At 43.2% G+C, this 12,276-nt stretch overlaps 1 protein-coding gene across 1 annotated transcript; it reads left to right on the forward strand.

Annotated features, from left to right (window-relative positions):
* The first annotated feature begins 1,741 nt into the window (after positions 1-1,741).
* On the forward strand, positions 1,742-4,358 carry LOC124135508 (C-factor-like). Its single transcript, XM_046500906.2, has 2 exons — positions 1,742-2,150; positions 3,498-4,358. Exons 1-2 carry the CDS (start codon positions 1,787-1,789, stop codon positions 3,899-3,901), a joined length of 768 nt encoding a protein of 255 aa, XP_046356862.2. The 5' UTR covers positions 1,742-1,786; the 3' UTR covers positions 3,902-4,358.
* Positions 4,359-12,276: the final 7,918 nt, after the last annotated feature.

Raw genomic sequence — 12,276 nt, forward strand, 5'->3', positions numbered from 1 at the left:
AGTGACTGTGGTTAAGCTTCCGAGATTGGCTAGGCAGGGAATCTGGGATGATGAGCGATCCTCACATGAAAGATGGTTCTAAAGCGAACATTTAAGAGACGAAATGTGAAATAGATACGCAAACACGCTATTGTCCCGTTATATACAATCTACCTATCTTCTGGAAAATTCACCTGTCCATGGGCACAAGAACATTGAAGAAATTTCACCAACATACCATCATGGTCCGCGTTGTACCAGACAGGAAGTATACACACCACACTAGCATCTAAATATAGTTGCTTCCTGACGACTGATCACTGTCCAAATACAATGGTATGAGCGTCTACCGATTCTAAACCAAAAACAATGTAACATAGTTTCAATAAAATAAAATAAAATACACTGCCATAAAACTCTCTCCCCCTTCGGTGGAAGAAGGTTTGAACGAGTGATAACTTTATTTCACATTCAACCAACCCGTGACAATGCGTCCGCAAAAACTTTGTCTTTACCTTTGATATGGTTGATGTCTAAATCAAATTCTTGCAAAGACAGGCTCTAGCGCATTAGGCGTTGTTTTTTGTTCTTCATTTTATGAAAAAATAGTCAGTGGATTGTGATCAGTATACACTTAAATGGGAAACAAAGTAGTACCCAAGTACATTCCAAATGGCTGCTAAGCTAACAATAGAGCAAGAGTTCCTTTTTCATGAGAAAGCGATCGTCACATGAAAGCCGGTTCTAAAGCAATGAAATGCATGAGGTGGGAAATACGACACAACCCAACAACTCTGATGATAAGCATAGGTTGCTGAAGATCATTTCTAACCCGGATCTTCACGAGTTGAAAACAGAAAAGAGTGCCGACAGTTTGGGTTCAGTGTTGATCAAATGATAATTTTAACCGTTGTTATGTTATGTAAACATATCAAAAGAGTAGAGGCAATGTAGTAAAAGTGAGTGAGTGAATTAAAATTTAACGCTGCATCGGCGTAATTTCAGCCATATAGCGACTAATGTAGTATGTATGTATGAATAATTCAAATGCCATTCAAATGCTGAAGACGCGTGAAGATCCGGGGTAGAATAGATCTACAGCAACACGTTCTTGTCGTAAAAGGTGACTATACTTGTCGTAAAAGGTGACTAACGGGATCGGATGGTAAGGCTCGCTAAATTGGTTGATGCATGTCATCGATTCCAATTGCGTGGATCGATGTCGCATGATATCAATCACTGGATTGTCTGGTCCAGACTGAAGGGCAACAGATGGAGCTTTGTTGGATCCCGTCTCACACTTAGATATTCGATTATTTACAGACCGCCGTCATATAGCTGGATTATCGCTGTGTGTGGCGTAAAACAACAAACCAACCGACCAACCAACCAACCAATTGCAAATGCTGAAATGTTTTTTCACTTTAATTTTACAACCAAGACATGTTTCCCATTGTGAATAACTCAGAAAAAACGAAGCAACTAACAAAGAATAATAACGTTTAAATGTTATCCACATGATAGATCAACATTTTATCTATTAATTAATCATTTAATGGGAACGTTGATGGTGTATGACGAGCTGTTGGTGCAGTCGCATAACACTCTGCCACGATGTTAATTATGAACTGACTCTCACAACGATACAACAGCAAATTGAATATATCGTGTGCAGCTTAATGCATGAAGCGCCAATGAAATGGTCACTGAATAAAGAATAGGGTCCCTGCTCACAAATCTGACGATCGTAGTTACCTCCCTTAAAGTACACGTCCGCTTCTGCTCCAACGGACTCGCTTCGGCGACCATGTGCTCGTTGTCTCCAAAATCCGTATTCATTACGGGTGCCAATAGGGGTTTGGGGCTGGAATTTGTGAAGCACTTTCTGCGTCTAGCGAATCCCCCTACCCACCTGTTCGCAGCCTGTAGACAGCCGGACCAGGCCACGGAGTTGACACAGCTAGCGAGCGAGAATGGAAGTATTCGCGTGGTAAAGCTGGACGTAAGACAGGATGAAGAAATTGCTGCGGCTGTGGCGGAGGTGGAGAAAGTTGTTGGGGATGATGGACTCAATCTGCTGCTGAACAACGCCGGCGTTAGCCAAAAGGAAGAAGGCCTCGAACCACTGACTCGGGAAAAGATTAATTTTCACTTCGACATTAATGTTACTGGTAGGTTAATTTATTTTGAAGCCATCATCACTTGTTCTCATGCATGTACGAGAACTCGCGTTTCTTGTCTGTTTTGTTTGTTGTTTTCCTCGTCGATGCCAGGTGATTGCCTGGTTTGTTTAAATGCCACCGTCACATGACAGGTCGACTGCTGGACGCCTGGCAACGGATCCTTTAACTTTTATGCAAATTCTTTGATTGGCGTGGACAGGACATGCTTACCCTTTTCGCGAACACCTGGTGTCATCACTGGTTTTCAGTGATCCATTCATATACTTTTCACCGCTATTTCGCTTCTTACAAACAATGGAATCTGTTTCCATGGATAATGGAGACTACATCGTTGTTCTCTGGCGTTGACTTTATATGTTTTGTGTGTCGCTGATCATTTTGGTATGTGATTTGTTGACTCTATGGTCATTACCTTGACCTTGAGATTTTACGGCTGCATATTGATTGCATATAACAAGCCATGCATTCATAACTTATATTGGACTAGGTCTTCAGTTGAATAGACTTTGATTGGCTTTATTAATTAATTGTCTGAATAAATAAAATCTTACAAACTATTCAAGTTTCAAATAATCCAATCCTGAAATGCAAGCGCATGTCTGTCTTGTATTTAAATATGCCTTACTGACGTGTATGTCGAGGAGAGTAGTGTTCAGACGACATTATGATGACATTAATAAACTATACACATAACATTCCCACAATTGTTCATCATCTAAACCCGTTGTGTCATACAAAATGTGCAATGTTGCCCGAAGTCTCGTCACGTTCAACCAGATGTAGGTGAAACAGGTGGTCTTGTGGTCTCAAGCACCGACACTAGATCAGACGGGGGCCGCTATGCGTTCGTTGGATTCCTCTCGACTATGCCCTTTGCTCTATTACCACGTGGCCCGTGCCCGTGCCTGTGGTTTGTTTGTTTGTTGTTGAACCCTACACTCAGCAATATACGAGCTCTATGACGGCGGTCTGTAAATAATCGAGTCGGACCGGACAATTCAGTGATTGATGTCATGAGCAACAATCCACGAAATTGGGATGCGATGACATGCATGAACCAAGTTAGCGAGCCTGCCCACCCTATCATGTTAGTCGAATCATATGGCAAGTAGAGTCGTCTTTTACGACAAGCATGGGTTAGACCTATTCTAACCAGGATCTAAACGGATCGTTCCCGAATAGTTTGTTTGTTGTTGTTTAATGCCGCACTCAGATGGGATGGGATTTTGTATGCTGAATGTGTAAAACCAGATTAAAAAAATAATATAAAAAATATGAACCTAAATATTTCGATAACGCCTTTATGTGGTCTCAGAGGACATGTTCTCTTTTCAGTCCCACTGTTGATTAGTAAAGCGTTACTTCCCACACTGAGACGAGCCGCAGACAAGGTAGAGTTCAGCTGCAGCAGAGCAGCCATCATCAATCTCTCTTCTATCTTAAGCCTTATCAACCATATCAACAAAATAAACGACTTCCGCTACCCTTACAACAGCTCAAAGTGTGCCCTCAACATGGTGACCGATATTCTCGCGAGAGAAGTTTCCCCGGACGGGGTGTTGGTGGCTGGGATCCATCCCGGGTGGGTCAGGACCGACATGGGAGGCCCTAACGCAATGATAGATAAGGAAGAAAGTATTTCCAAGTGTATGAATACATTTGCAGCGATGAATAAAGATTCGTCAGGGTTGCTGTATTCATACACAGGAGATATCTTTGATTGGAATTACGGGGTCTAGTTAAATACAACGTTTGTTTTTTACCTGAAAATATATCATGCAATAGGTTGTAAGGTTATGGAAGAAGTTATTCAATCGTTTAATTTTGTTTTCCTTGTCGAATAAGCTTTATATTTCAATGATTATTCAAATATTCGGATTTAATAAAACGGAGTTAGGGAAGATCCATGTGATTTGAATATTTCACCACGGCCAACAAACTGTTCATTTTGGCTATATTACTGAACAAATATTACTATCTATTTAAACAAGCCTACGCCCCACCATCAATAGAAATCAAATGGATGTTTCTGATTCTGATTCTAAGTATCCTCTTTTAATCCTCCGGATAGTTGGAATTCTCTCGAGTAATACGTTTCTGAGTTGCGCTGTAATATACTTGTTAATGCAGGATGAGAATCAATATCAAACAATATAAAGTATATGTGACATATGGACCACGTACTGGCTAGTTAAGATTCCTTTTCAGGAACAGATTAATAAATGGGGTTCCACCTGAATTATGTTGTGTTTGTATTTTGCAAGAATGGTGACATCAATTCAAAGAAGAAAGACAGGTAATTTAGACAAGGATGACGCAGCCATCTACAGCGCCCAATGTCTTGTTCATAGGCAACATTGTTCCTATGATCGTGGGTTCGAACCCCAGAATCGCCTGATTATTTTGTTGTTGTTGTCAGCACTGTTCCCGTGCTCGTGTGTTTCACCCAAGTTGTAAAGGCTGCATCATTGCTTTTCTCCCACATCTCCGCCTGGAACGATGTTATATAACTGAAATACTGTTCAAGTGGTGTTAAACAAATACACACTTACTTAAAGAATTCTTAAAAAGGTTACTACACATGCTTTATACTCGCTATAAATGGATACTTAGGTATATATGCTGTACACAAAAGACAGTTTTAAACAGTAACACTTCATCATACAGCTAAAATTAGCAATCTAAAATGGACGTCCCATGGGAGCTTTTGTCGGTTACGTAAGATAATAAGGTAGCGAGTCACGTCATCGTGTGACATCATACCGGACAGTTGTAGCATCAAAACACACAAATTGCAACGATGCCTCCCCGAATCCCTCACTAAGCCCTGCTTTTATCTTGACTAATAATTTGATCTACAGGGCCAAAATGGATTTGGCTATTCTACCAGAAACAGAAAATGACAGAGAAGTACAAACTTTTTTCAATTTGAACCTATATCTGCCAAAACGAACGACAGGAATACTGCCGACGATTCCAGCAGTTTACAAGAACACACTGACGATCCCGATCTCGACGATGTTTTGCATAGACATCATATAGACTGGTATGCTGGTCATTTGCGTATTATGTGTCATAATTACAGAGTAGATATGGAATTAATGTTTCAGCTGTCACAGTAAAATGTGCAGTCATAATTACCGTAAAGTTACACCAATATGCTAAGCCACGTCCATATGAGACAGTAAATGCTCAAATCGCAATTTACAAGTAAATTATTTTAAGATAATATTTAAGACTTTTATAATGAGATGTTATAATACTTCTTATGACGAAATGTGCCCAGAAGAAGGATCGAATATGGGCATAAACTTTTCTGTGAAATACCGTTACGTCAGTCAATGCACGGACACAGTACCCTAGATTCGTTTGTGTGACATATCAAAGAGAAGCAATGAAAGAGTGCATCGAAGTTCAGTTTTATGACATTTTCAATTTCCATGAACGTCTAAAATATTGGTAAGCTGTTGTGATATTTATTGTGGAATATACATGTAAAATAAATTATATAGTGAATGTAAAATGTAAAATTATTATTAAATTTTAGTGTGAATTTAAAAACAAATGTGTCATAAATAAGAAATATGCGAACAAACAACAGTCAGGCCCACAAGACGATAACGAACCAATTCATAAGTATGTTCCTTCAAAACTGATAATAACTATAACCAAAGAAAATATAGCTGCATAGATTAGAATTGACATATCCTTATCACTGTTATGCATTAATTATTAAATATAATCGTCAGTGAGTGAAAAAGAAATATTATCATTGCTTTATAGTTGTAAATGACATGAATATAGTGATCAGTTCCAAAGCAAGACCTTCAATGAAATTAAGGATTAACTAGCACAAAACTAAATGTGTAAATGTTGTATTTGCATACCTTTTTAACATACAAAAGTGCTCGTTGTGTGGCATACCGTCGATTTAACAGAAAATCGATTGTCCCATACCATCATGTGAGGTGAGGCAGTTGAGGCGAGGTGAAATGGGGTTTAAGGTAGCGTCCAAGGTGTGTTACGGCATATATTGTCGCGGGGGTGGGGGGGGGGGGGGGGGGGGGGGGTCTCACTGTGATGAAGTACAGGATGGATGCCTGACTGATGAAGGACGGGAGGTACATTCTGACTGTGATGGACAGAAAGGAGAGTCTGACTGTGATGAAGGGCAGGAAGGAATATCTGACTGTGATGAAGGACAGGAAGGAGTGCCTGACCGTGATGACTGACAGGAAGGAGAGCCTGGCCGTGATGAATGACAGGAAGGAGAGCCTGACCGTGATGAAGAAGAAGAGGAAGTAATGTCTGACCGTGATGAAGGACAGGAATGAATGTCTAACTGTGATCAAGGACAGGAAGGAGAGTCTGACTGTGATCAAGGACGGGAAGGAATATCTGACTGTGATGAAGGACAGGAAGGATAGTCTGACTGTGATGAAGGACAGGAAGGAATGCCTGACCGTGATGAATGACAGGAAGGAGAGCCTGAACGTGATGAAGAAGAAGAAGTAATGTCTGACTGTGATGAAGGACAGGAATGAATGTCTGACTGTGATGAAGGACAGGAATGAATGTCTGCCTGTGATGATGGACAGGAATTAATGTCTGCCTGTGATGAAGGACAGGAATGAATGTCTGACTGTGATGAAGGACAGGATGGATGCCTGACTGATGAAGGACGGGAGGTACATTCTGACTGTGATGGACAGAAAGGAGAGTCTGACTGTGATGAAGGGCAGGAAGGAATATCTGACTGTGATGAAGGACAGGAAGGAGTGCCTGACCGTGATGACTGACAGGAAGGAGAGCCTGGCCGTGATGAATGACAGGAAGGAGAGCCTGACCGTGATGAAGAAGAAGAGGAAGTAATGTCTGACCGTGATGAAGGACAGGAATGAATGTCTAACTGTGATCAAGGACAGGAAGGAGAGTCTGACTGTGATCAAGGACGGGAAGGAATATCTGACTGTGATGAAGGACAGGAAGGATAGTCTGACTGTGATGAAGGACAGGAAGGAATGCCTGACCGTGATGAATGACAGGAAGGAGAGCCTGAACGTGATGAAGAAGAAGAAGTAATGTCTGACTGTGATGAAGGACAGGAATGAATGTCTGACTGTGATGAAGGACAGGAATGAATGTCTGCCTGTGATGATGGACAGGAATTAATGTCTGCCTGTGATGAAGGACAGGAATGAATGTCTGACTGTGATGAAGGACAGGAAGGAGTGCCTGACCGTGATGAATGACAGGAAGGAGTGCCTGACCGTGATGAAGAAAAGGAAGTAATGTCTGACTGTGATGAAGGACAGGAATGAATGTCTGACTGTGATGAAGGACAGGAAGGAGCGTCAGACCGTGATGAAGGACAGGAATGAATGTTTGCCTGTGATGAATGACAGGAAGGAGAGCCTGACCGTGATGAAGAAGAGGAAGTAATGTCTGACTGTGATGAAGGACAGGAATGAATATCTGACTGTGATGAAGGACAGGAATGAATGTCTGCCTGTGATGAAGGACAGGAATTAATGTCTGCCTGTGATGAAGGACAGGAAGTAATGTCTGACTGTGATGAAGGACAGGAAGGAGTGCCTGACCGTGATGAATGACAGGAAGGAGTGCCTGACTGTGATGAAGAAAAGGAAGTAATGTCTGACTGTGATGAAGGACAGGAATGAATGTCTGCCTGTGATGAAGGACAGGATGGAGAGTCTGACTGTGATGAAGGACATGAAGGAATGTCTGACTGTGATGAAGGACAGGAAGGAGTGCCTGACCGTGATGAATGACAGGAAGTGGGGCCTGACCGTGATGAAGAAAAGGAAGTAATGTCTGACTGTGATGAAGGACAGGAATGAATGTCTGTCTGTGATGAAGGACATGAATGAATGTCTGCCTGTGATGAAGGACATGAAGGAATGTCTGACTGTGATGAAGGACAGGAATGAATGTCTGACTGTGATGAAGGACAGGAATTAATGTCTGCCTGTGATGAAGGACATGAAGGAATGTCTGACTGTGATGAAGGACAGGAAGGAGTGCCTGACCGTGATGAATGACAGGAAGTGGGGCCTGACCGTGATGAAGAAAAGGAAGTAATGTCTGACTGTGATGAAGGACAGGAATGAATGTCTGACTGTGATGAAGGACATGAATGAATGTTTGCCTGTGATGAAGGACAGTAAGGAGAGCCTGACCGTGATGAAGGACAGGAAGGAGAGTTTGCCTGTGATGAAGGACAGGAAGGAGCATCTGAATGTGATGAAGGACAGAAATAAATGTCTGACTGTGATGAAGGACAGGAATGAATGTCTGACTGTGATGAAGGACAGGAAGGAGAGCCTGACCGTGATGAAGAAGAAGAGGAAGTAATGTCTGACTGTGATGAAGGACAGGAATGAATGTCTGACTGTGATGAAGGACAGGATGGAGAGTCTGACTGTGATGAAGGACAGGAAGGAGTGCCTGACCGTGATGAAGGACAGGAATGAATGTTTGCCTGTGCTGAAGGTCAGTAAGGAGGGCCTGACCGTGATGAAGGACAGGAAGGAGAGTTTGCCTGTGATGAAGGCAAGGAAGGAGCGTCTGAATGTGATGAAGGACAGGAATAAATGTCTGCCTGTGATGAAGGACATGAATGAATGTCTGACTGTGATGAAGGACAGGAATGAATGTCTGTCTGTGATGTTGGACAGGAATGAATGTCTGACTGTGATGAAGGACATGAAGGAATGTCTGCCTGTGATGAAGGACAGGAATGAATGTCTGCCTGTGATGAAGGACAGAAAGGAGTGCCTGACCGTGATGAATGAAAGGAAGGGGAGCCTGACCGTGATGAAGAAGAGGAAGTAATGTCTGACTGTGATGAAGGACAGGAATGAATGTCTGACTGTGATGAAGGACAGGAATAAATGTCTGCCTGTGATGAAGGACAGGAATGAATGTCTGACTGTGATGAAGGACAGGAATGAATGTCTGACTGTGATGAAGGACAGGAATGAATGTCTGCCTGTGATGAAGGACAGGAAGGAGTGCCTGACCGTGATGAATGACAGGAAGGGAGCCTGACCGTGATGAAGAAAAGGAAGTAATGTCTGCCAGTGATGAAGGACAGTAAGGAGAGCCTGGCCGTGATGAAGGACAGGAAGGAGAGTTTGCCTGTGATGAAGGACAGGAAGGAGCGTCTGACCGTGATGAAGGACAGAAAGGAGATACTGATCATGATGAAGGACAGGAATGAGCGTCTGACTGACATAAAGGACAGGAAGGAGAGTCTGACGGTGATGAAGGACAGGAAGGAGTGTCTGACCGTGATAAAGGAAAAGAAGGAATGTCTCACTGTGATGAAGGACAGGAAAGAGTGTCTGACTGTGATGAAGTACAGGATGGACGCCTGACTTATGAAGGACGGGAGGTACAGTCTGACTGTGATGAAGGACAGGAAGGAGTACCTGACCGTGGTGAAGGACAGGAATGAATGTTTGCCTGTGATGAAGGACAGTAAGGAGAGCCTGACCGTGATGAAAGACAGGAAGGAGAGTTTGCCTGTGATGAAGGCAAGGAAGGAGCGTCTGACCGTGATAAAGGACAGAAAGGAGACACTGATCATGATGAAGGACAGGAAGGAGATTCTGCCTGTGATGAAGGACAGGAAGGAGTGTCTGACCGTAATGAAGGACAGGAATGAGCGTCTGACCGACATGAAGGTAAGGAAGGGGAGCCTGACTGTGATGAAGGACAGAAATGAGCGTATGGCCGTGATGAAGGACAGGAAGGAGAGCCTGACCGTGATGAAGAAGTCGAAGTAATGTCTGACCGTGATGAAGGACAGGAATGAATGTCTGACTGTGACGAAGGACAGGAATGAATGTCTGTCTGTGATGAAGGACAGGAAGGAGCGTCAGACCGTGATGAAGGACAGGAATGAATGTTTGCCTGTGATGAAGGACAGGAAGGAGAGCCTGACCGTGATGAAGGACAGGAAGGAGCGTCTGCCTGTGATGAAGGACAGGAAGGAGCGTCTGACCGTGATGAAGGACAGGAAGAAGATACTGATTATGATGAAGGACAGGAAGGAGCGTCTGACTGACATGAAGGACAGGGAAGAAGTTTGATTGTGATGAAGGACAGGGAGGAGTGTCTGACCGTGATGAAGGAAAGGAAGGAATGTCTCACTGTGATGAAGGACAGGAAAGAGTGTCTGACTGTGATGAAGGACAGGATGGATGCCTGACTGATGAAGGACGGGAGGTACAGTCTGACTGTGATGAAGATCAGGAAGGAGTGCCTGACCGTGATGAAGGACATGAATGAATGTTTGCCTGTGATGAAGGACAGTAAGGAGAGCCTGACCGTGATGAAGGACAGGAAGGAGAGTTTGCCTGTGATGAAGGACAGGAAGGAGCGTCTGAATGTGATGAAGGACAGAAATAAATGTCTGACTGTGATGAAGGACAGGAATGAATGTCTGACTGTGATGAAGGACAGGAAGGAGAGCCTGACCGTGATGAAGAAGAAGAGGAAGTAATGTCTGACTGTGATGAAGGACAGGAATGAATGTCTGCCTGTGATGAAGGACAGGATGGAGAGTCTGACTGTGATGAAGGACGGGAAGGAATATCTGACTGTGGTGAAGGACGGGAAGGAGAGTCTGACTGTGATGAAGGACAGAAAGGAGTGCCTGACTGTGATGAATGACAGGAAGGGGAGCCTGACCGTGATGAAGAAGAGGAAGTAATGTCTGACTGTGATGAAGGACAGGAATGAATGTCTGACTGTGATGAAGGACAGGAATGAATGTCTGCCTGTGATGAAGGACAGGAAGGAGCGTCAGACCGTGATGAAGGACAGGAATGAATGACTGACATGAAGGACAGGAAGGGGAGTCTGACTGTGATGAAGGACAGGAAGGAGTGACTGACTGTGATGAAGGACAGGAAAGAGTGTCTGACTGTGATGAAGGACAGGAAGGAGTGTCTGACGGTGATGAAGGACAGGATGGAGATACTGGTCATGATGAAGGACAGGGAGGAGAGTTCAGGAGGCGGTGCAGGAGAGATGGTCTCCCTGATGACCGCGTGCTGAATATAGAGACCATTTCTAGATCTCGTTTCTTCAGGTTTCTCCAGGTTTCGCTGAATCGTTCACGAGTGTCTCGCTACTGGATAGTCACGTTCGAAACTCAGGTTTCGTCAGTAAGCGGTTTTCGGGAGATGGTTCGATCTAGATTCTGGCTTAGTCTGGTTGTACTGAACTAAACTTAGTTACTAAGGTTTGTAATATTCAGTTTTGCTGGTAATCCAGGGAGAACCAACCTTCCTGTGATATTGTCTAGCTATTTAGGAATTTAAGTCTGAATTTAAGTTTAAGACTTATTTTAAGGGATAGTGTTTATTTCTCGTTATTTAACCCAGCTGAGGTTATTCATTCATCAGAGCGTTGAGTTAATTGACTCAGGTGATAATCGGCCGCAACCGACTTACTTGGCTGTCTATGCATCTGGGCCCACTTGCACAAAGCGATCTTAGCGCTAAGACTATTGTAAGCCTATGTTAAAGTATGGGCTAAGATCGCTTTGTGCAAGTGGGCCCTGGTCAGTTTCTTGTGTTGTTTAACTACTCCTTTTATTGCTGTAATATAATTGTTTAGCTTAATCTTTCTGATCATTCAGTTCCGACGTTCATACAGTTTGGCCCTCACTCTATGAAGGTTCATACCCCAATGAACTCACTCAAAGTGAAAGTCATTTCTAAAATGAATGACAAGTCTACTTACAAAACCTGCGACATGCGCGAAAACTGTGAAAACGCCATCATGGCATACATCACTTAGTATTGAGTAAGGAGTGAGTTGGTACCGTTGTACGCAGCATTTAGCAATACATGGGAAGCATTTTTAAATGGATATTTTCCGATTGATATGATTTGTTTGTTTTGTTTGTTTGTTTAACGCCACATTCAGCAATATTCCAATTATTTGACGGAAGTCTGCAAAATTCGCCTCTTAACCAGACACTCCCGTGATTGACATCATGAGCATCGATCCACACAATAGGGATACACTGGCATGCATCAATCAAGTCAGCGAGCCTGACGACCTGATCCTGTTAGTC

This window comes from Haliotis rufescens, unplaced genomic scaffold, assembly GCF_023055435.1.
Source record: "Haliotis rufescens isolate VD_foot unplaced genomic scaffold, xgHalRufe1.0.p SCAF_6, whole genome shotgun sequence".
NCBI lineage: Eukaryota > Metazoa > Mollusca > Gastropoda > Lepetellida > Haliotidae > Haliotis > Haliotis rufescens.

Bases quoted from the DNA above. Each gene is read 5' to 3' on its own strand.
- LOC124135508 (XM_046500906.2), top strand. From the start codon at position 1,787: ATGTGCTCGTTGTCTCCAAAATCCGTATTCATTACGGGTGCCAATAGG. The intron at 2,151-3,497 runs GTAGGTTAATTT...TTCTCTTTTCAG, and splicing joins CTTCGACATTAATGTTACTG to TCCCACTGTTGATTAGTAAA.